Consider the following 21,252-nt stretch of genomic DNA (forward strand, 5'->3'; position numbering starts at 1 on the left):
ATCAGAAGTATTCATCTCAGAGCATTTTTTTTTTTGCTGGAGTTTCTACGATTCATTTTGACCCATAAATACTTTTTGTTTAAAAACAAGTTTTATCTTCAAAGGAGAGGATGTGCGATGGGCACATCATGTGCTCCATCATATGCCAACCTATTCCTGGGGTGGTGGTAGGACACAACAGTCTTTGGAGAAGAGTTGGCAGTCTATGCATCACATGTTTTATTCTGGGGTCGTTTCATAGATAACGTGTTCATTCTGTGGGACGGCCCCAGGTCCATGTTTGTGGATTTTGTGGAGACCCTGAATAAAACCTATGAAATCGATCAGAATTTGATCAGGTCAGTTGGAAACGAAAATCTACCAGAAACCGACATCTACAAACGCTTTATTATCCTGAAAGAGTCTTCACCCAACTCATTTAAAGAAAGAAATTCCAAAAGGACAATATTTATTGCCACGGAGGGATTGCTCGAGGGAAATCGATTTTGATTTAGAGTAAATCTCAAGAAGAGATTTAAGGATTGGGGTTACCCTGATTATGTGATAAATGATGCATATATAAAAGCACAGGCAACTAATAGAGAAGAATTACTGACCTCCAGGAATAGAGAGAGTGATTCTAAAGAAGGCACAATGCAAATCATTAATACTTTTTCTACACAATCTGATCGTATTAAAAAAATAGTTGAGAGACATTGGCAAATTTTACAATTAAATCCCCAATTAAAAGAAGTGCTCCCGAGTACACCAATGTTTACATATAGGAGGGGAGAAATATTGGAGACGAACTGGTACATTCATGTCTACCACTTCCAGGCAAGAAAGTGAAGAATACGTGGCTTAACAGACCTCCTAAGGGAACGCTCAGATGTGGACGATGCAAAGCACGCCCTAATGTTGATACATGTAAGAATTTTCAAGCACCTAAGAATGGAAGGTCATGTAATATTCTTGACTTTTTCAATTGAGAAACAGAAGGTGTTGTGTGTGCTACGGAATGTCCCTGTCCACAGTTGTATATAGGGGAAACAAACCAACAAAGAATCCTGGAACACATTGGTAATGTAAGAAACCCTAAGGATACTCCAGTCTCCAGACATTTCAGGGAAAAACATGTTGGTGATATGTCCTACTTGAAGTTTTTTGTTATACAACAATGGAAAATGGGACCGGGGGGAGGGGGGGTTGGGGAGGAGAGCTTGACCTGAAATGACGACAACTTGAAGCCAAATTGATATACCGTCTAGATACTATGAGCCCTGAAGGCCTCAATGAAGGTTTTACATGAACCCCATTTATCTGAACATGTCCGATCTCACGTTCAATCGTTTTGCCACTCGATTTCTGATAGTAGTGAATGGAAAAAGATAAGAAAAACGAGCGGAAGATAAGAGAATCAAGTGGCAAAAACAATCGAGCGGAGAATCGAGCGGCAGAAACGCATCGTGTATTCCCAGCATAACACTTTATTCTGATCCATACATCAGAGAACTTCCATCAATACAGGAGCATACAGATTTCACCTAGCTGTCTCACACCAAACTGACGCCGGGCGGATTGCTCAGAAACAGCCTTATCAGTCCGCCGACAGTGCGCACACACGCGCTAGGGTCGCCTGAAAGTCCGTCCGGTGGGAGGGTCTGACGAACCCATCATTGGTGGCCATAGTGCATGTGTACGTACCTTTACAATCAATGCAGGAACATAGTCTAATCACAGAAAACAAAAAAATACAATTCGTAAAAAAAATACAGAGATAACGTCTACCATACATCACATCCCCCCCTCCCCCATACATTCCTGGACCCCCAGGTGAACCCATTAGTTGGGTGAGACCGAGGTACAGGTACGTGGCAAATCTGTCTCTACTCGTTCTCAGTCTAGGTGGGAGTTCATAATTAATTGTCCTTGTCTTCATATGTGACGGTTCAACTTTTACTCGCTGTCCACATATTATTTGTCTATTCAATCCAAATACAGCCCTCGCTGCATCGACCGGACTCTCAAACTCAACAAAGCCAAATCCAGGTGGACTCCTGGAGACCCAGATATGGCGCACAGGTCCATAGCGGCCAAACGCTTGTCTCAACTTCCACTTGTTGCTTTGGCTTCCCAAGTGTCCAATGTACACCTTGGAATTTTTGTCGCGAGCACACTGGGATTGGGCACAGTCAGATGGATCATTGGTTAAGATATTATTCGACAGACAAACATAATTAATCCCTCTGGCATCTTTTCTTTCTGCTACAGTTCTCAAGAGTGGGGAAACATCTGTGGGGTTGGTTGCCACATTCCTGCCAACAGCAGGCTGAGGACTCCGAGCAGTTCCATTGTCTCTGATGACATGCGGGCATGCTGCTACCAGGTGCTCACTCGACCCACAGCCAATCAGCTGAAGTGGCAGAACTCCTCTCTGGATTGGTGGGCCTGGGCTCTACACACACTGCTGTCCTGGATGCTTCACAGACACACAAATCCTCTGGTAGATGACAAACCTGTGACCGGTTTTCCACAAACTGATCAGCCAGCTTTGCAGCCTTCCTCATTGTTGGAGGGTTCCGATCCAGTACCCCCATTGTCACCTGTGGAGGAAAGCAGCTCAGGAATTGTTCCCTCAAACACAGTTCTTTTAAGGACACCAAAGTCCTGACAACGCTGCCCTGAATCCACTGATTGAACATATGTGACAGTTTCACTCCAAACTCAATAAAAGAGTCTTTTGAGGTCTTAAACAAGGATCGGAAAGGAAAGATTGTCTGTATGTCTCTGGAGTTTTGGCCTACCGAACCAGCAATGCCCGCTTCACTTCCACAAAGTTCATTCTTTGCTCCAGAGGCAGCAATTTAAAAGTGTCACTGGCACATCCTGTCAGCTTTCCTAATGCTGGGTACACACGTTGCGATTTCCCGCTCGATCTGCGGGATCGATCAATTTCCGGAAAGGTTCGATTCGGTTTTTTTCAATACAGCCGTCGATTTTGCATGATAAGTATGCAGAATCGACGGCTGTATCGAACGAAACCAAATCGAACATGTCGGAAATAATCAAATGGATCCCACTCGATCCCACGGATCGAGCAGGAAATCGCAACGTGTGTACCCAGCATAACAGAATGCGGTGCCACTCACTGGTTGGGATACAATGTGTCTCATAAATGAGTTCAAAAGTTTCCAAGTAGGCATCAATTTCCTCTTTAGATTCGACAAACATTGGGAATAAGGAATACAGTCTAACAGTGTCCATATAAGGCTATGACATTCCCCCTGAGATCTGTTCACATTCTGTGCCATCATCTCACTCAGCACTCTGAGCATTGTGTGAAGCATGTTCTCACCTCTGGCAACACCTTCCTGGGTCTGTTCCTGAGGCTGTTCCTCAGAGCCTTCATTGGTCTGCACATCACCTTCACCCGAGCCTTCATCGGTCTGCACGTCACCTTCACCCGAGCCTTTATCGGTCTGCACATCACCTTCACCCGAGCCTTCATCGGTCTGCACATCTCCACCTTCACCCGAGCCTTCATCGGTATGCACATCTCCACCTTCACTTGGTGCCTCAGCATTACTGCTAGCTTGTATCCTGTCCATCAGAAGTTCCACAAGCTGAAGTTTCTTCAGTCCATCAGGATGTAAGCTCCTCTTACGGCATAACTTCCGAAGGGAAGAGATTTCTAGCTCCTGCAGTATCTCCTCCATGCTTCTGGTGTTCCAATGTCTGCTCTGTCCCACCACTGCTCACCAATATGTCATGATATGACATGAGGACTGTCCAGAAACAGGGAGCAGACATGGAATCCAATGATGAACACTTTATTCTGATCCATACATCAGAGAGCTTCCATCGATACAGGAGCATACAGCTTTCACCTAGCTGTCTCACACCAAACTGACCCTCTCTCCCTCTCAACCAGGCAGTATATCATGCTTGTTAATAAACAGACATCAGATGTTAGCAGATGATAACAGCAAGGGCAGTCTGCTAACAGTCAATAGAACAATGGCCAATTCATCATTGCTTCCAGTAACTTACAATCAATGCAGAGACATACAGTTATGCTGGGCATACACGGCTCAATTTTACTGCTCGATTCTGCGCCCAATTGTTTTCCACGCTCGATTCTGCGGGCGATTCTCTTTTCTTTTCCCATTGTCCTCCATGCAGAATCGAGCGCAGAAACGATTGGGCGGGAGATCGGACATGTCAGAAATTATCTATCGAGCCATCGAAATGACTCAGAATCGAGCCGTGTATTCCCAGCATAAGGGGCCCATACTCTGGTCGATTTCAGCCATGGATTGATCGATTCTATAGAATCAATTGATCGATCAGAAATAGATTCTATCAAATATATTGATCGATTTGTGGCCGGTTTCGATAGATTTGATCTATCTGACAGGATGGAAGATCTAGGTCGATCTGCTGCTGGCAGTATATCGATGGCTTATAGAGTTGCATTGGATCCAATGGTCCAATAATGCATTTAGATCGATTTCATTCTGAAATCTGTTCCTAGTGTGTGGCACACATCAGATAGATTCCTGACAGAAATCAATCTGATGGTCGAATCTGCTGCAAATCTATAAGTGTATGGCCACCTATAGTCTAATCACAGCAAACAAAAATACAATTAGTAAAAATACAGTGATAACATCTACCATACATCACACCGACCAATTAGATATTTGGTTTGGTTTCCAGTAGGGACCATAACCACTGGTCTGGTAAACTCCTTTAATGCTATGGACGTAATTGTTTACTATATTGTTAAGATGACATCTGCTTCATGATAGATCTATGAGTAATTAGTGAAATAATGAGAATGCATCTAATAGTATATATAGTAATGTGTATTTACACTATATGGCTTTGGCGTCTCTTCAATAATAATGATAGTTCTGGTCACCATGGTAACAACAAGGTGTACACAACGCGAAAGTAAAAACTTTTATCTTCGCTGTAACTTTAAATATTTAGGCTAATGGTCCTTAGAATATTTATGGACTTTAACCCTCTGTATTTATATTAGACTGTCAGTACTGACAGCTATAGGAAGGTTCTATTTGTTTTTAGGGAATATGCTCTCTGCGGTGGGTAACTCCGGTTGTGGGGGGAATGCAGCGGTGACGTGAGCTCCCGATTGGCTGGCGGCTTTTATATAGCGGTGACGCTTGGAGAATAAAGAATGTGCGCTCTATTGTGGTTAAAGAGACTCTGTAACAAAATGTTTAGCCTTATTTCTTGTATCCTATAAGTTCCTATACCTGTTCTAATGTGGTCTGGATTACTGCAGCCTTTTCTAGTTGCACTGTCTCTGTAATATATCTAATCTTCTTTTCTTTGTCAATCTTTGTCAACCCAGAGAGGAAGGAGCTGCCTCTGTTGTAATGAATACAAGTTATGCACGCCCCCTGCAGGCTGTGTGTGCTTAGTTTACTCCTCACAGTGTCTCTGCTCTCAGTTTCAGCTGGTCTGTGATGCAGTTTGTGAGGCTGAGGGGGGGAGGGAGCTGCCTGTCACATGCTGAGAAACTGTGAGAATCCCAGACTGGAGTACAGATAATTCGCTATGTAATAAAAACTTGTATACTGTAACCTGAATATACTTCTCCAATTGCAGAGTGCTGAAAGGTTATTTTTTTTGTTTGTTTTAGCTTTTTAAAGGACCACTATGGCAAAACAAAATAAACAGTTCAAATCGGACAGATCCAACAGGTTTTGGACTGGTCCATCTTCTCATGGGTGATTCTAAAGAGTATTCCTGGTTATCAAATGCATTTCCTGAATGGCAGTGTAACTGCTTAAACAGTAAGATACCAGCCAGCCTCCCTACCTCCTTGCACACTATTTTGGCAGTTACAGTTAGCAACTGCCGTTTAGGGATTTTCTTTTTTAGAAACAAAGAAAACCCAGAGAATCCCTCATGAGTAGATGGACTAATCCAAATACTGTTGGCTCTGCCAGATTTTTTAACTGCTTCCTTTTTTTTTTTTTTTTTTGCTATAGTGGTCTTTAAATCTTTTTATTGTGGCTTGTTATTTACATGAAGACCACTACTGATATGTGCTTACTGCATTATGTTGTTAGTAGGAAGGTCTGCCATTATGTAGGTTTACGTTGAACTTAGCAATGAAAGACTATTAAACAAAAAGACCAATAAATTACTGGCCACGTTTTAACAATAACAAAGTGCACATGTCACAGACAGATGATATATATACGGTGTTATCAGCAGATTTTGCCGGTCTGTGACAAAATCAAACATGTTTACTGTACGTATCTCAATATGTAAGTCTAATGTGCTACAGGAAATATAAAATATCTAAATGTGACCATTCAATGGGTCAAAATAAAAGGAGATCTAGTAATTATTTTAAACAGAAGATGAAAAATGATCTCCTAGGATGAAAGCCCGCGTGCTCTGGAAGTGGTGAGATAAGATTTGGAGTTAAACGAGTTTTCTTCACATTGTTTTCATGCTGAATGTCATCCCACACAACGATATCTGTCATTTCAGGGGCGTAACAATAGGGGATGCAGTGGCTGCACCTGCAGGGGGCCCGGGGCTCCTCTAGGGCCTGCTCAGGGCCATTTTGGGGGGCAGGAGGGGTTGCAGCATGTGGGGAGAGCATTGGACATTGGCGGGGAGGGGGGACAGTCTCCCCCCCCCCTCGCTCACCTCAGGCTCTCCTCTCCGCGCTCCCACCTCCAGCAGCAATCACGGTCAGCGGCGGCAGGAACACATACCTCCATCCACCGCCGGTGGGTCTGATCTCTAAGTACCTCATGCTACATCCTGTTTAAACAGGAAGTAGTGTCAGACACTTAGAGAGCGGAACCTCTGGCGTGTTGGAACGCATGGTGGTACGTGTTTCTGCCCGCCTCCACTGATAATTGCAGGAGGGGAGCCCGAGGTGAGGGGGGGGGGGGGGGGAAGTGTCCTCCCTCCCCTCCGATGTGTGGCCATGCGCTCTCCTCATGCTGCGACCACTCCTGCCCCCCAAAACGGCTATGAGCAGGCCCCAGAGGAGCACCAGGCCCCCCACCTCTGCATACTGGAGCCAACAGAAACAGAACACACTGCAGCTAATTTACTATCAGTACATCAATAATTCACCCGCTTGCTTGTAATTATAGGTTAAAAACTCCGCCCTCCATTGGCAAAACTGCTGTGGCATTTTGTTTCTTCTGAAGCTGTGACCACCCCCACTTATATGTTGCCTCAGCCCTCCCCTCGGCAGCCGAATCCTGGCCAGTGTACAGAGTACTGTTGCCATGGTTGCACAAAACATTTAACTGTCCTTTGTGGAAATGCATTCTTGGCTGTAGAATGAAATAAGATTAAAGGGAAATAAAACACTTGTGATAAATGTTTCTGGCAGTTTTATGTCAAAAGCACAACTACCCTCCAATTATCACCAATGAAATCAGACCTGTGCTTAGAGCTCCACCTGGTGGGGCATCCAGGAAGCTGCGCTATTACAAGCAGCAGTGCAGAGAAGATGGCACCTCAGAGCACAATAGAGCCTGGTTATCAGTCTCCAGGTCTGGAGATTCTGCTCCAGTCATGTCAGCCACAACAGAAAAGCTCTAGCAGGTTTGAGATGAAAAATGTTTAATTGATATTAATCATTTATATAATGATATTACTTACTTATTATTATTATTATTGATTTATAATGAATATAATGATTTATAACAAAGCACAGAACTGGGAATAACAGTGACAGAATTAATATGAATTAATGTGTAACAAACTCCAAAACACAAAAGGGGAGAGAGCCCTGCCCTTGTGAGCTTACACTCTAAACGAATATGGGGAAAGGGGAGCAGGGTATCAGGAGGTGGGGTAGTTTACAATATTCATACCTAGAGACAGTGTGTTTTAGGCTAACTGCTAGGAAGAACAACTTGGCCAGAGGTCAAAAAGTGAACTGGGCTGAGGTAGAAAGTATGCTTGACGGAAAAAGTGCGTTTTGAGACAGAGTTTATAGATATCGAAGGTTGGAGAGTGACGGATGTGTTGTGGCAGGGGATTCCAGAGGAGGGGTGAAGCACGTGAGAAGTCTACGTGAATGTGAGGAGGTGATTCTAGAGGAGGCCATTGAAAGTTTCTGTTGAAATTCTAATGAATTTGCCTGGCATGTTTAGTGCTTTCTAGGATAACAGTCACGGATATCTCTCTGCTGGCATAGTTCAGTTCTACCCACATTATACTTTCACAGCCAATGCTTACACTCAGCACTCCTCAGCTCCTCCTCTGGGCGGCTTCCATTTTAGGATGGACTTAAAGAAAACATCAAATCAGCTTTACTCACCTGGGACTTTCTCCAGCCCCTTGCAGCCTGTCCCACGCTGATCTCTCCGCTCTCCGCCGCCGTCCCGGGCTCCCCGCACGGTGCAGAGCCCGACCTCGAGGTCGTCCTAAGTGTGCCTGCATGAAGCGCCGCTGGCAATCAAGCCCACATTGTCCGCGGCGTACTGCGCAGGCGTGGTGTGCAGTAGTTCTGCGTCTGCGCAGTACGCCGCAGACAACGTGGCCATGATTGACAGCGGCGCTTCACGCAGGCGCAATAAGGCCGACCCCGCAGTCGTCCTCTGCACCAAGCGGGGAGCCTGGGACGGCGGCGGGGAGCGGAGCGATCAGCGTGGGACAGTCGGCTGCAAGGGGCTGGAGAAAGCCCCAGGTGAGTAAAGCTGATTTTATGTTTTTTTAGCCTGATGTTTTCTTTAAAGCTGCTGGGAACATGGGGAATTATTTCACAATGTGCAGATCCAGAAACATACTATTTTTTATAAACAAAAGCTGATGTAGGTAAGCACATTTATAACTAACTGTAGGTTGTTATTTTTCAAAGTCTTTAGAAACTTCAGGCTTATTCATCAGGCATGACAGAGCGTTGGACCAGACGGGTGGTACGTCCTGGTTCAGTTCTGTATCATGCCAGAAGAAACCTCGTGCTCCGCATCCCTGCTGAGGTTTAGATACAAATGTATCTATTTACAATGTAAATAAACAAACACCTCTCTGAGAGCACAGAGGGCTTCCCAGACAGGCTTTTCAGAGGTCTATTTGCATTCCAAACAAAGATACATTTGTATCTAAACCTCAGCACAGATGGGGATTTCTAGCTAAATGCAAAACTAAAATGTCATGTTTAACCCATTCAGTGACTTTCTGCTTAAAACAAAATCTGGCATAATAGTTTCTAACCTGTAAGCAATCTTTTAAAGCAAAGTTGAAATGCTGGGTGTTAGACCGCTTTAATGGGGGAAGGGGGGCACACGTGACCTGGCTAAAGGGGAGCACATTTGGCTATTTGAAGGGGGGCACATCTGACTATGTGAACAGGGGCAAGAGGCACATTTGGCTATCTAAACTGCATTTCTACATTTGACTCCACCCATGAGCATGACCACATTCTGATGCATGGCCATGCCCATTTCGTCCGGGGTAGGGGTGCTAAAAACACTGGCTACGCCTCTGCATTAAAGGGAGTCTGAAGTGATTTTTTTAAAAAAGAAAAACAGATACTCCTCTATGTAGAGGGAAGGCTCTGGGTCCTATAAAGCTTTCCCGAGCCTCCACTGGTCCAGTCGTTCCTGCGCTGGCTCTTCCGTAGCAGATCGGTCTGAGACTGCTCTCTACAGCTGCCCAAAGCTTCAGAAGCCCGAGTGTTCCCAAAGACATGCCGCTCTGTACTGCACATGCACAAGCACGCTGTCACGCATGCGTAATACAGAGCCGCGTGTCTTCAGGAGCACTCGGGCTCTCAAAGACTTCCGAAGCTTCCTACGGCGAGATATGAACCGGGGATCCAGCGCTGGAACCGTCAGAGGCGCAGGAAGGCTCATCAGGACCAAGAGCCTTCCCTCTCCTTAGGTATTATTACTATTATCATTGATTTATAAAGCGCCAACATATTCCGTGGCGCTGTACAAAGTAAGAAACAAACATGGGGTACATAATACAGACACTGGTGTACACTAATATACAAGATACATAATTAGTGACAACATACAAAGAATAATACAAAATACAGAATACAAAATTGGTAGTGACAGTGATAAAAGTAACATAATGAAAAAAATGTATAATAATTTTCAAGACACAAAAAGAGGAGAGAACCCTGCCCTTGCGAGCTTACAATCTAAAAGGAATGGGGGGAAACAAGAGGAGGGGTAGTATACGATAAAATATATAAAGGCAGTGTGTTTTAGGATACCTAGTAGGAGTGCAATTTAGTCTTAAGACAAAGGGAAGTGGCCTAAGGTAGCGCATATGCTTGTCGGAACAAGTGAGTTTTTAGAGAGCGTTTAAAGGTAACAAAGGTTGGCGAGTGACGGATGTGTTGTGAGAGGGCATTTCAGAGGAGGGGTGAAGCGCGTGCAAAATCTTGTAAACATGAATGTGAGCAGGTGATTCTAGAGGAGGACAACAGAAGATTGTGTGCAGATCTGAGATTGCGATTGGGTTTGTATCTGGAAATAGTATATGTACTGGGGAGAGAGATTATGGAGAGGTATCTGTATATTTTTTTTAATTAGCTTCAGACTTGCTTTTAAATGTATCACGAGAGTCAGCTTTTGTTGATTTGACAAATAGTATGTTTTTGGACCTTCTCCACAACTCTCACCAGACCACCCCACACAGTGTGCAGAACGACCACTCAGGGATCAGCTAGATTGAGGTGGTTTGGTTGCCACTTTAGGCAGATGTTCCCCAGACCTGTTCTGCAAAAAGATGAACTGAAAGGCCTATTTCTCAAAGGACTAAAGTAGCGTTTTAGTTTTTCTTGACGCATTTTAGCCGTCTGTATTTCCACATTTTGATAAAGTGATTTTTTTTTCTCCTACAGATCTGGCCAGGATGGCCCAAAGCCGCCATGGTTTACCTAGTCAAGAAGCGGGCTCGGAGAAGTCCTTAGGGCCAGCAGACCACCCTAAGGTTCCCCAGAGCAGAACGTGGATGGCTGAAGACTCTGACTTCTTCCCATCTGTTGCCTTGGCCGTGGTCCTGTTTCTTGTTTTTATTTCTGTTCTTCCAGTCCTTTTCCAACCGAACAAAGCTTACCTTCCCCTCCTCAGACAAATGTCCACTGTAAAGGAAAGGACCCTCCAGTTCCATCCATTCCTCTATGGCCAACCACTGTCCACGCAACAGGCTGTGGAAAGGTTGCACAAAGACGTGGAGGCTGGAGCAGTGGTGGTTGCCGTGGCTGGAGAAGATGCCCATCGGACTCTTGAGTGTTTTTCTATCAATGTCATGGCATTGCTGTCATCACATCAAGGACAAGTTTGGTCTTTCATCAAACGAGTTGGAGAACACAAACATCCAGAAGCCACCTGGAATAAAAATTCCACCCAACTTCCAAAGACCTACTCTGTAGCGGTCATCACTTTGACCAAAGGCCACATTTCGCAAGGTATCATTTTAGGTCCACCAGGAACTTTACGCTTAATGGAGGTTAATTTTCCAAGATCACCTCCATCTGAACTCAATGAGTTGTTGAGCCTCGCTTCCAATTTTCTGCACCAGCTCCATAAAACTGGACACATCAGTGAGACCTACAAAGCGACCACGCCTAGGAGACGACGCCTGGCGGTTATCAGGATTACAGCTGACCCCCACCTTGAGAGCGGGATGGTGTGTTAGGCGGGAAAGTGACTGTTGGGAAGTTTTATCACCTGTCCAATAAGTGACTATTGCCAAAATGTAATAAAATTGTGTTTTATCCGAAGTTTGGAAGAGATGAAGTAGAGAATCATTTACATTTGGTACAATTGGTCCATTTGGAGGGGGAGGGAGGAGAGGGGAGCAATTAGCATATTTATAAGTGGGTGTGGTCAATAATTTGCCAGTCATGGTGGCTTGCATGTAAAGTTAGGGTAAATTGGGCCTATGAAATGCACTCCTTGTAGGTTTTCATTGGCCCAGGTCCAAGCTCATACAATTTGCATGCAAGCTGTCATTTTTAGCACCTCATTGATCATTTCTGTCCATCACAACCCCACATAGCTTGGACCAATCAGCGCAGAGGAATGCTGACAGAATGGCCAGTGCTGGGATAAGGGGCGTAGCTACAACATATAGGGCCTCTCGGGAAAGCTTTGATGGGCCCCCCAATGTTCGCTCCCCTTGCCTCCCCTGGTGACCCTCACAGCCTGGGGGCCCTCATCTCACACCCCTCCCCCTGGTGCCCCTCACAACCTGGGGGCCCATCTCACACGGGTCATAGAACAAGTCTGGCCATCATTATCTTCACACCCATAACAAGTGTAGCCACAAACACCTGATCTGAAGCAGAAACGGATTAGGATGAAATGGGGGCCCGGGCAATATAGTAGTTTTTGCCCACTGCTGATGGTCACCTGGCTTTTTTAGTAAGATTTGGTGGGGAATCCCCCAGGCCCCTAGATTCTCTGCAGGCCCTAGGCAACTGCCTAGATTGCCTTGTGGATGATCCGGTTCTGATCTGAAGGACGGACCCCCTTTATCAGAGGGAGTGAAGTAGTAGTTGGGGACTCCGTACAGCACTGGGCCCCCCTGTATGTACACCTCTGGCCAGGATGTAGACTGTTCTGGGGTGCTATTCACTCATAGGTGATCCTTCAGGCCCATTAGCTGTGTGTAACAAAGACAGATAACCCTTCGCACACTCGCATGCAAATGTTCATACAAATGCATTCACAGAGTCACTCATCCAGGCACCACTGTTATCCCCATACCTCCCAACTTTATGAGATGAGAAAGAGGGACACTTAAGCCACGCCCCTGATCACGCCCCCACCACATCCCTACTCATGCATATCATAAAGTTCTCATAAGAAAAATATGTTTTATAATACCAACCACCCTGGTCCTTTCTATCCTGGATCATTCTCCTTCATATTAACATTTTTAAATTAGTAATATATCAATTTAAAGGATGGGAATAAAGTTTAGAGTCAAACACATTTTTTAGCAGAGAAATATATATATTTACATAGAAAGAGGGACAAAGTCCTGAAAGAGGGACAAATGAGGAGGAAAGAGGGACAAGGCTCCCAAAGAGGGACAGTTGGGAGCTATGTATCCCTACAGCTACGTTAAAAGCCGGGGTTTTAGTTCACAGAAGAATGCATTCTTATAATTCTTATGTCACCTATACTGCGCAGAAGTACCCAGGTAAACATAGGTGTCCTAACTCTGGCCCTGTAACATGCATAGTGCAGACATGCAAACACATTCATTGCATCAAACCTATCAATGGATTAGGAGCACACATCCTGACGTCCTCTCCTGGGAAAGACAGTGCATCTTACCAATCGCACAAGGGAGCTAACGTAATGTGTCCATGCGCACCATGCGCATACACCAGCATAAGCTGTGTGCATGCTGACAAACATACAGGGGAAGGGGGGAGTGCAATGAATTAGACCCTAGCCACAGGGGTCAGTAACAAGAAAAAAATACATATATCCAGGCACATCGCCTCTAGTTAGGACATTAAATAAGTTACTAAGGAAAAGGGAGGTGCTGAAGGGGGTGTGGCTAGAAAACAGCAAAAATCTATTAACCCTTCGCATTCTCGCATGCAAATGTTCAAACAATTGCATTCACAGATTCACCCAAATGGGCGTGGCCATGCGGTGAGTGGGCGTGGCCATGGGTGGGGCCAAATGTACATGAACTTAGCAGCGGTGTAAGCTACGGATAACGGGCCTGCCCATCGAAATATTGGACGGAGCCCCCTGTCCTTTATTTCGATCATTTACAATCAGTATAGGCATAGATCAAAGATGTATACGCACATACAATTTTGATTGGTCAATCACTGACCCTCAATTTCCCACCCCCGTGCAGTAAGTGGGCCAACAGACAATGAATTTTATGAACAGAGCTAAAATTGGCTAATCAAAATTGTATGTGTGTACCAGGCTTTACAGCTAATACTGTACATACTGAAAGTAGCAGGGATCAGCATACAATACAGCTGGTTTACAATCAATAAAGGCACAGAGTAACACCTTACACTGTACACACTGGAGGTAAATCAGCACACAGTGCAAGCACTAGAGAACAGCGTATACTGTACATACTGTAGGCAGCAGAATTCAGCACACTGCAGCTAGCGTGCCAAAAATATGACGATCACGTTGTGTGGCGTGCTTATCGCGCCGCACCAAAAAATGGGTGGGCCATGGACCAGAATATAGGTGTGGTAACGGGTGGAGACAAATTTACATGAACCTAGCAATGGTGGGACATCAGATTAGGACAGTGGTGGCGAACCTTTTGGAGGCCGAGTGCCCAAACTGCAACCCAAAAGTCACTTACCGGTATCTATCGCAAAGTGGCAACAGCAATTTAAACTAAATACTGTACAAACGTTTTAACTCATACATGAACATTATGGAAAATCCAAGTTGAAAATAAACTGTGAAGATAAACAATTTCATCCATCCTACTCCTGAAAAATGTATTCAATTTTTTAGAACCTCTGAGGTTTTATTTTCTGTTTTAAAACGCTAAAAAAGTAGGTTTAATGCTATTGTCTCATATGATAAGGATTCAGCTTTTCCCATAGTCTCGCAGTTAGCAATCATGTGACCCCCAACAAGACATATTCAGCAATCATGAGGCCCCCAACAAATCAGGAGGCCCCCAACAAGACAAATTCAGCAATCATGAGGCCTCCAACAAATCATGAGGCCCCCAACAAGACAAATTCAGCAATCATGAGGCCCCCAACAAGACAAATTCAGCAATCATGAGGCCCCCAACAAATCATGAGGCCCCCAACAAGACAAATTCAGCAATCATGAGGCCCCCAACAAATCATAAGGCTCCCAACAAGACACATTCAGCAGTCATGAGGCACATAAATAGACAGCATTTCACATAAATAGGCAGAATGCCCCCTTAATATGGTAGCCCCCCCCAAGTTAGGTAGTGAGTGACAGGGACCCCCAGGTTAGCTAGTGAGTGACAGGCGCCTCCAGTTAGGTAGTGAGTGACAGGGACCCCGATAGTGAGTGACAGGGAGCACCTTTAGGTAGTGAGTGAGTGCCAGGGAGCCCCTTTAGGCAGTGAGTGAGTGCCAGGAAGCCCCTTTAGGCAGTGAGTGAGTGCCAGGAAGCCCCTTTAGGCAGTGAGTGAGTGCCAGGGAGCCCCTTTAGGCAGTGAGTGAGTGACAGGAAGCCCCTTTAGGCAGTGAGTGAGTGACAGGAAGCCCCTTTAGGCAGTGAGTGAGTGACAGGGAGCCCCTTTAGGCAGTGAGTGAGTGACAGGGAGCCCCTTTAGGCAGTGAGTGAGTGACAGGGAGCCCCTTTAGGCAGTGAGTGAGTGACAGGGAGCCCCTTTAGGCAGTGAGTGAGTGACAGGGAGCCCCTTTAGGCAGTGAGTGAGTGACAGGGAGCCCCTTTAGGGAGTGAGTGAGTGACAGGGAGGCCCTTTAGGGAGTGAGTGAGTGACAGGGAGGCCCTTTAGGGAGTGAGTGAGTGCCAGGGAGCCCCTTTAGTGAGTGAGTGCGTGCCAGGGAGCCCCTTTAGTGAGTGAGTGCGTGCCAGGGAGCCCCTTTAGTGAGTGAGTGCGTGCCAGGGAGCCCCTTTAGTGAGTGCGTGCCAGGGAGCCCCTTTAGGGAGTGAGTGAGTGACAGGGAGCCCCTTTAGGGAGTGAGTGAGTGACAGGGAGGCCCTTTAGGGAGTGAGTGAGTGCCAGGGAGCCCCTTTAGTGAGTGAGTGCGTGCCAGGGAGCCCCTTTAGTGAGTGAGTGCGTGCCAGGGAGCCCCTTTAGTGAGTGAGTGCGTGCCAGGGAGCCCCTTTAGTGAGTGCGTGCCAGGGAGCCCCTTTAGGGAGTGAGTGAGTGACAGGGAGCCCCTTTAGGGAGTGAGTGAGTGCCAGGGAGCCCCTTTAGGGAGTGAGTGAGTGCCAGGGAGCCCCTTTAGGGAGTGAGTGAGTGCCAGGGAGCCCCTTTAGGGAGTGAGTGCGTGCCAGGGAGCCCCTTTAGGCAGTGAGTGAGTGACAGGGAGCCCCTTTAGGGAGTGAGTGAGTGACAGGGAGCCCCTTTAGGGAGGGAGTGAGTGCCAGGGAGCCCCTTTAGGGAGTGGGTGCGTGCCAGGGGAGCCCCTTTAGGGAGTGAGTGAGTGCCAGGGGAGCCCCTTTAGGGAGTGAGTGAGTGCCAGGGGGGCCCCTTTAGGGAGTGAGTGAGTGCCAGGGGAGCCCCTTTAGGGAGTGGGTGCGTGCCAGGGAGCCCCTTTAGGGAGTGAGTGAGTGCCAGGGAGCCCCTTTAGGGAGTGGGTGCGTGCCAGGGGAGCCCCTTTAGGGAGTGAGTGAGTGCCAGGGGAGCCCCTTTAGGGAGTGAGTGAGTGCCAGGGGAGCCCCTTTAGGGAGTGAGTGAGTGCCAGGGGAGCCCCTTTAGGGAGTGAGTGAGTGCCAGGGGAGCCCCTTTAGGGAGTGAGTGAGTGCCAGGGGAGCCCCTTTAGGGAGTGAGTGAGTGCCAGGGAGCCCCTTTAGGGAGTGAGTGAGTGCCAGGGAGCCCCTTTAGGGAGTGAGTGAGTGACAGGGAGCCCCTTTAGGGAGTGGGTGCGTGCCAGGGAGCCCCTTTAGGGAGTGGGTGCGTGCCAGGGAGCCCCTTTAGGGAGTGGGTGCGTGCCAGGGGAGCCCCTTTAGGGAGTGAGTGAGTGCCAGGGGAGCCCCTTTAGGGAGTGAGTGAGTGCCAGGGGAGCCCCTTTAGGGAGTGAGTGAGTGCCAGGGGAGCCCCTTTAGGGAGTGAGTGAGTGCCAGGGGAGCCCTTTTAGGGAGTGAGTGAGTGCCAGGGGAGCCCCTTTAGGGAGTGAGTGAGTGCCAGGGGAGCCCCTTTAGGGAGTGAGTGAGTGCCAGGGGAGCCCCTTTAGGGAGTGGGTGCGTGCCAGGGAGCCCCTTTAGGGAGTGAGTGAGTGCCAGGGAGCCCCTTTAGGGAGTGGGTGCGTGCCAGGGGAGCCCCTTTAGGGAGTGAGTGAGTGCCAGGGGAGCCCCTTTAGGGAGTGAGTGAGTGCCAGGGGAGCCCCTTTAGGGAGTGAGTGAGTGCCAGGGGAGCCCCTTTAGGGAGTGAGTGAGTGCCAGGGGAGCCCCTTTAGGGAGTGAGTGAGTGCCAGGGAGCCCCTTTAGGGAGTGAGTGAGTGCCAGGGAGCCCCTTTAGGGAGTGAGTGAGTGACAGGGAGCCCCTTTAGGGAGTGAGTGAGTGACAGGGAGCCCCTTTAGGGAGTGGGTGCGTGCCAGGGAGCCCGTTTAGGGAGTGGGTGCGTGCCAGGGAGCCCCTTTAGGGAGTGAGTGAGTGCCAGGGAGCCCCTTTAGGGAGTGAGTGAGTGACAGGGAGCCCCTTTAGGGAGTGAGTGAGTGACAGGGAGCCCCTTTAGGGAGTGAGTGAGTGACAGGGAGCCCCTTTAGGGAGTGAGTGAGTGCCAGGGAGCCCCTTTAGGGAGTGAGTGAGTGACAGGGAGCCCCTTTAGGGAGTGAGTGAGTGACAGGGAGCCCCTTTAGGGAGTGAGTGCGTGCCAGGGAGCCCCTTTAGGGAGTGAGTGAGTGACAGGGAGCCCCTTTAGGGAGTGAGTGAGTGACAGGGAGCCCCTTTAGGGAGTGAGTGAGTGACAGGGAGCCCCTTTAGGGAGTGAGTGCGTGCCAGGGAGCCCCTTTAGGGAGTGAGTGAGTGCCAGGGAGCCCCTTTAGGGAGTGAGTGACAGGGAGCCCCTTTAGGGAGTGAGTGAGTGACAGGGAGCCCCTTTAGGGAGTGAGTGAGTGCCAGGGAGCCCCTTTAGGGAGTGAGTGAGTGCCAGGGAGCCCCTTTAGGGAGTGAGTGCGTGCCAGGGAGCCCCTTTAGGGAGTGAGTGAGTGACAGGGAGCCCCTTTAGGGAGTGAGTGAGTGCCAGGGAGCCCCTTTAGGGAGTGAGTGAGTGCCAGGGAGCCCCTTTAGTGAGTGAGTGACAGGGAGGCCCCCTCTCTAGCCGCCGCCGCTCCCCCCCTACCTCTCAGCAGACCTCAGGATCAGCGGCGACCCGACCAGATGTATGAGCGGGCGCTGGACGCACCCGCTCGATATGCGGAAGTGATGTCACTTCCGCATATCAGTGCGGGCGCTGGGTCCTAGCGCCCGCACGATTGGTCGCCGGCTCGCCGCCTGATCCTGAGGTCTGAGACGCGGCGGCTGGAGGGAGCCGCTGACAGAGGGGGCAGCGGCGGCCGGGAGATCCGTGGCACCCCAGGAAAGATTGGGGGCACGTGCCCCCCTAAAACAGGGCTAGCGACGCCCCTGTCGTATAGGCAGAGAGGAAGAGACCGGCGGCGAGAGAGCAGCGCTTGGAACGCAGGGAGCTATGTTGTTTACAGCGCTTCCTCCCTGGCTGCTGCTGCTGCGCTCTACATCTGAGGGGGGAGCACGGAGGGCGGCCCAGGAGAGGGAGGGAGAGGTCGGGCTGCCCTCCCAGCGGCTCCGGCTCCCCCCTCCATTATGGGGGACAGCTACCTATCTAACCTACGCTGGGGGGCACCTACCTATCTATCCTATACTGGGGGGCACCTGTCTAATCTAGCCTATACTGGAAGGGGGGGGGGGGGCAGCTACCTAATCTAACCTACCCTGGGGGGCACCTACCTAATGTAACCTACCCTGGGGGGCACCAACCTAATCTAACCTATACTGGGGGGCAGCTACCTAATCTAACCTACGCTGGGGGGCACCTACCTAATCTAACCTACACTGGGGGACACCTACCTAATCTAACCTACACTGGGGGGCACCTACTTAATCTAACCTACGCTGGGGGGCAGCTACCTAATCTAACCTATACTGGGGGGCAGCTACCTAATCTAACCTACACTGGCGGGCACCTACCTAATCTAACCTACACTGGGGGGCACCTACTTAATCTAACCTACGCTGGGGGGCAGCTACCTAATCTAACCTATACTGGGGGGCAGCTACCTAATCTAACGTATGCTGGGGGGCAGCTACCTAATCTAACCTATACTGGGGGGTAGCTACCTAATCTCACCTACGCTGGGGGGCACCTACCTATCTAACCTATACTGGGGGGAACCTACCTAATCTAACCTACACTGGGGGGCACCTACTTAATCTAACCTACGCTGGGGGGCAGCTACCTAATCTAACCTATACTGGGGAGCAGCTACCTAATCTAACCTATACTGGGGGGCACCTACCTAATCTAACCTATACTGGGGGGCAGCTACCCATCTAACCTATACTGGGGGGAACCTACCTATCTAACCTATGCTGGGGGCAACTATTCTGGCTACCTATATTAGAGGCACCCACCTAGCTAACCTGTACTGGGGCACCTACCTAACTAACTTATACCGGGGGCGCCTGCCTATCTAACCTATACTGGGGGCAACTATACTGGCTACCTATACTGGAGGCACCTACCTGGCTAACCTATAGCGGGGGCAACTATACTGGCTCACCTATGCCTGGCTACCTATACTGGGATACCTATTCTTGGCTACCTATACTGGGGGGACCTATACTAAGTGCAACTAGACCTGGCTAACCTATACTGCGGGCACCCATACCTTGCTTGGGGGGGGGGGCGCAATTTTTACACACCCGCCCTGGGTGCATTTTAGCCTAGAAACTGCACTGAACATAGGTGTCCTAACTCTGGCCCTGTAACATGCATAGTGCAGACATGCAAACACATTAATTGCATCAAACCTATCAATGGATTAGGAGCACACATTCTGACGTCCTCTCCTGGGACAGACAGTGCATCTTACCAATCACACAAGGGAGCTAACGTAATGTATCCATGTGCACCATGCGCATACACCAGCATAAGCTGTCTGCATGCTGACAGTGGTCACAGACAGGGGAGATAGGGATCGAGGGCACAATAGCCCCAAAATACATGCAACCATGCGCTGTGATTCGGTGGTGAATCGCCGTGCATGTAAGGAAACACCAGGCAGTCCAGTCTATGCACTCACTGATGTCCCTGCCAGGGCCGGATTTACCATAAGGCAGGGTTGGCACGTGCCTACAGGCGCATGATGATGGAAGGATGGCTCACTTCCCTCCTGAAACACCTCCCTCCCTCCTTCCCTATCCAGAGTCCTGATGAGTTTAAAATGAGGGGTTACTTACCCAGCTCCCCGCATTCCAGTGCCAAGAGCTCTCTTCAGTCAGGGGCACCTCTAACTACTTAACCACTTTGTCTTCCTTGATGTAGTTCTACGTCAAGGAGGACATGTACGCTCCCGCGGCCGATCGCACGTGCGCTCCCGGCCGTGGATCGTTAGCCCGGGAATCAATGAATTGGTCCATGGTGCCCGATCACTGATACCTCTCCCCTGCAAAAAAAGTAACTGCTTCTCTTGGAAGCTTCGCTTTTTCTAACTCCTATGTCCCTCTAAGCCAGCCTTTCTCAACCTTTTTACCTTGGAGGAACCCTCTAAATAACCTTTGGATCTCACGAAACCCCTGCAAACAATTTTTTGGTCTCAAGGAACCCCTGCATTTATTTTTCAGGAGGCGTGGTCTTTAAATAGGTTAGGCTGCTAATTTCACTATCTCCTATTACACTGCCACTCATTATACTGTCTCCTGACCCCCCAATTTAGTGCTTCTTGTTACAGTAACACCTATTATAGTGTGCTCTATTATACTTCCCCCACGATGAGGTTAAGTGCCAAGGAACCCCTGCAGAGTACTCAAGGAACCCTGGTTGAGAAAGCCTGGTCTAAGCGGACATTGTACGCTTAGAGTGACGTCATGTAAACAAACTCAAGGATGCCACCTTGTGGCCAAAAAGTAAAACTACATCCAAATGTAAAAAAATTAAATAAAAAAAAAAAAAATTACACATATATTTACCCCAAATACTATTGATATCCCACTCTCCCAAAAATACCCACATAAAATGTTTAATAAAAAAAAAATCACAATAAAAAAAAACAAATATTTACCTAAGGGTCTAAACTTTTTAAATATCTATGTAAAGATGAAATATTTCTATTTTTTTTTTTTTTTTACTCTAAGCTTGTAAATAGTGATGGATGCAAAATGGAAAAAATGCGCTTTTATTTCCAAATAAAATATTGTCGCCATACATTGTGATATGGACATAATTTAAACAGTGTAATACCCGGGACTATTAGGCAAATACAATACGTGGGTTTTAATTATGGAGGCATGTATTATTTTAAAACTATGATGGCCAAAAACTGAGAAATATTTTTTTTTTTTTTTCTTATTCTTACTGTTAAAATGCATTTACAG

At 47.9% G+C, this 21,252-nt stretch overlaps 2 protein-coding genes across 5 annotated transcripts in view; one reads left to right on the top strand and one right to left on the bottom strand.

The window, feature by feature from the left end:
* The window catches only part of LOC137528007 (uncharacterized), a 63,534-nt gene extending 51,797 nt beyond the window's left edge, over positions 1-11,737 (top strand). For 2 of the 3 annotated variants that reach the window (XR_011023253.1, XM_068249221.1), the window contains exon 2: positions 10,856-11,737. Coding sequence is in view for 1 of the 3 variants with exons in the window: in XM_068249221.1 (XP_068105322.1) it covers positions 10,856-11,652 (797 nt within the window). In the remaining 2 variants the exon portion in view is untranslated. Of the gene's footprint in view, positions 1-7,369; positions 7,594-10,855 lie in introns of those variants that run through there. The other variant, XR_011023254.1, reaches the window with a different exon arrangement.
* The window catches only part of SLC2A6 (solute carrier family 2 member 6), a 290,346-nt gene that overhangs the window by 179,892 nt on the left and 89,202 nt on the right, over positions 1-21,252 (bottom strand). The window lies entirely within an intron of this gene.

This window comes from Hyperolius riggenbachi, chromosome 8 (genome assembly GCF_040937935.1).
Source record: "Hyperolius riggenbachi isolate aHypRig1 chromosome 8, aHypRig1.pri, whole genome shotgun sequence".
NCBI classification, from domain to species: domain Eukaryota; kingdom Metazoa; phylum Chordata; class Amphibia; order Anura; family Hyperoliidae; genus Hyperolius; species Hyperolius riggenbachi.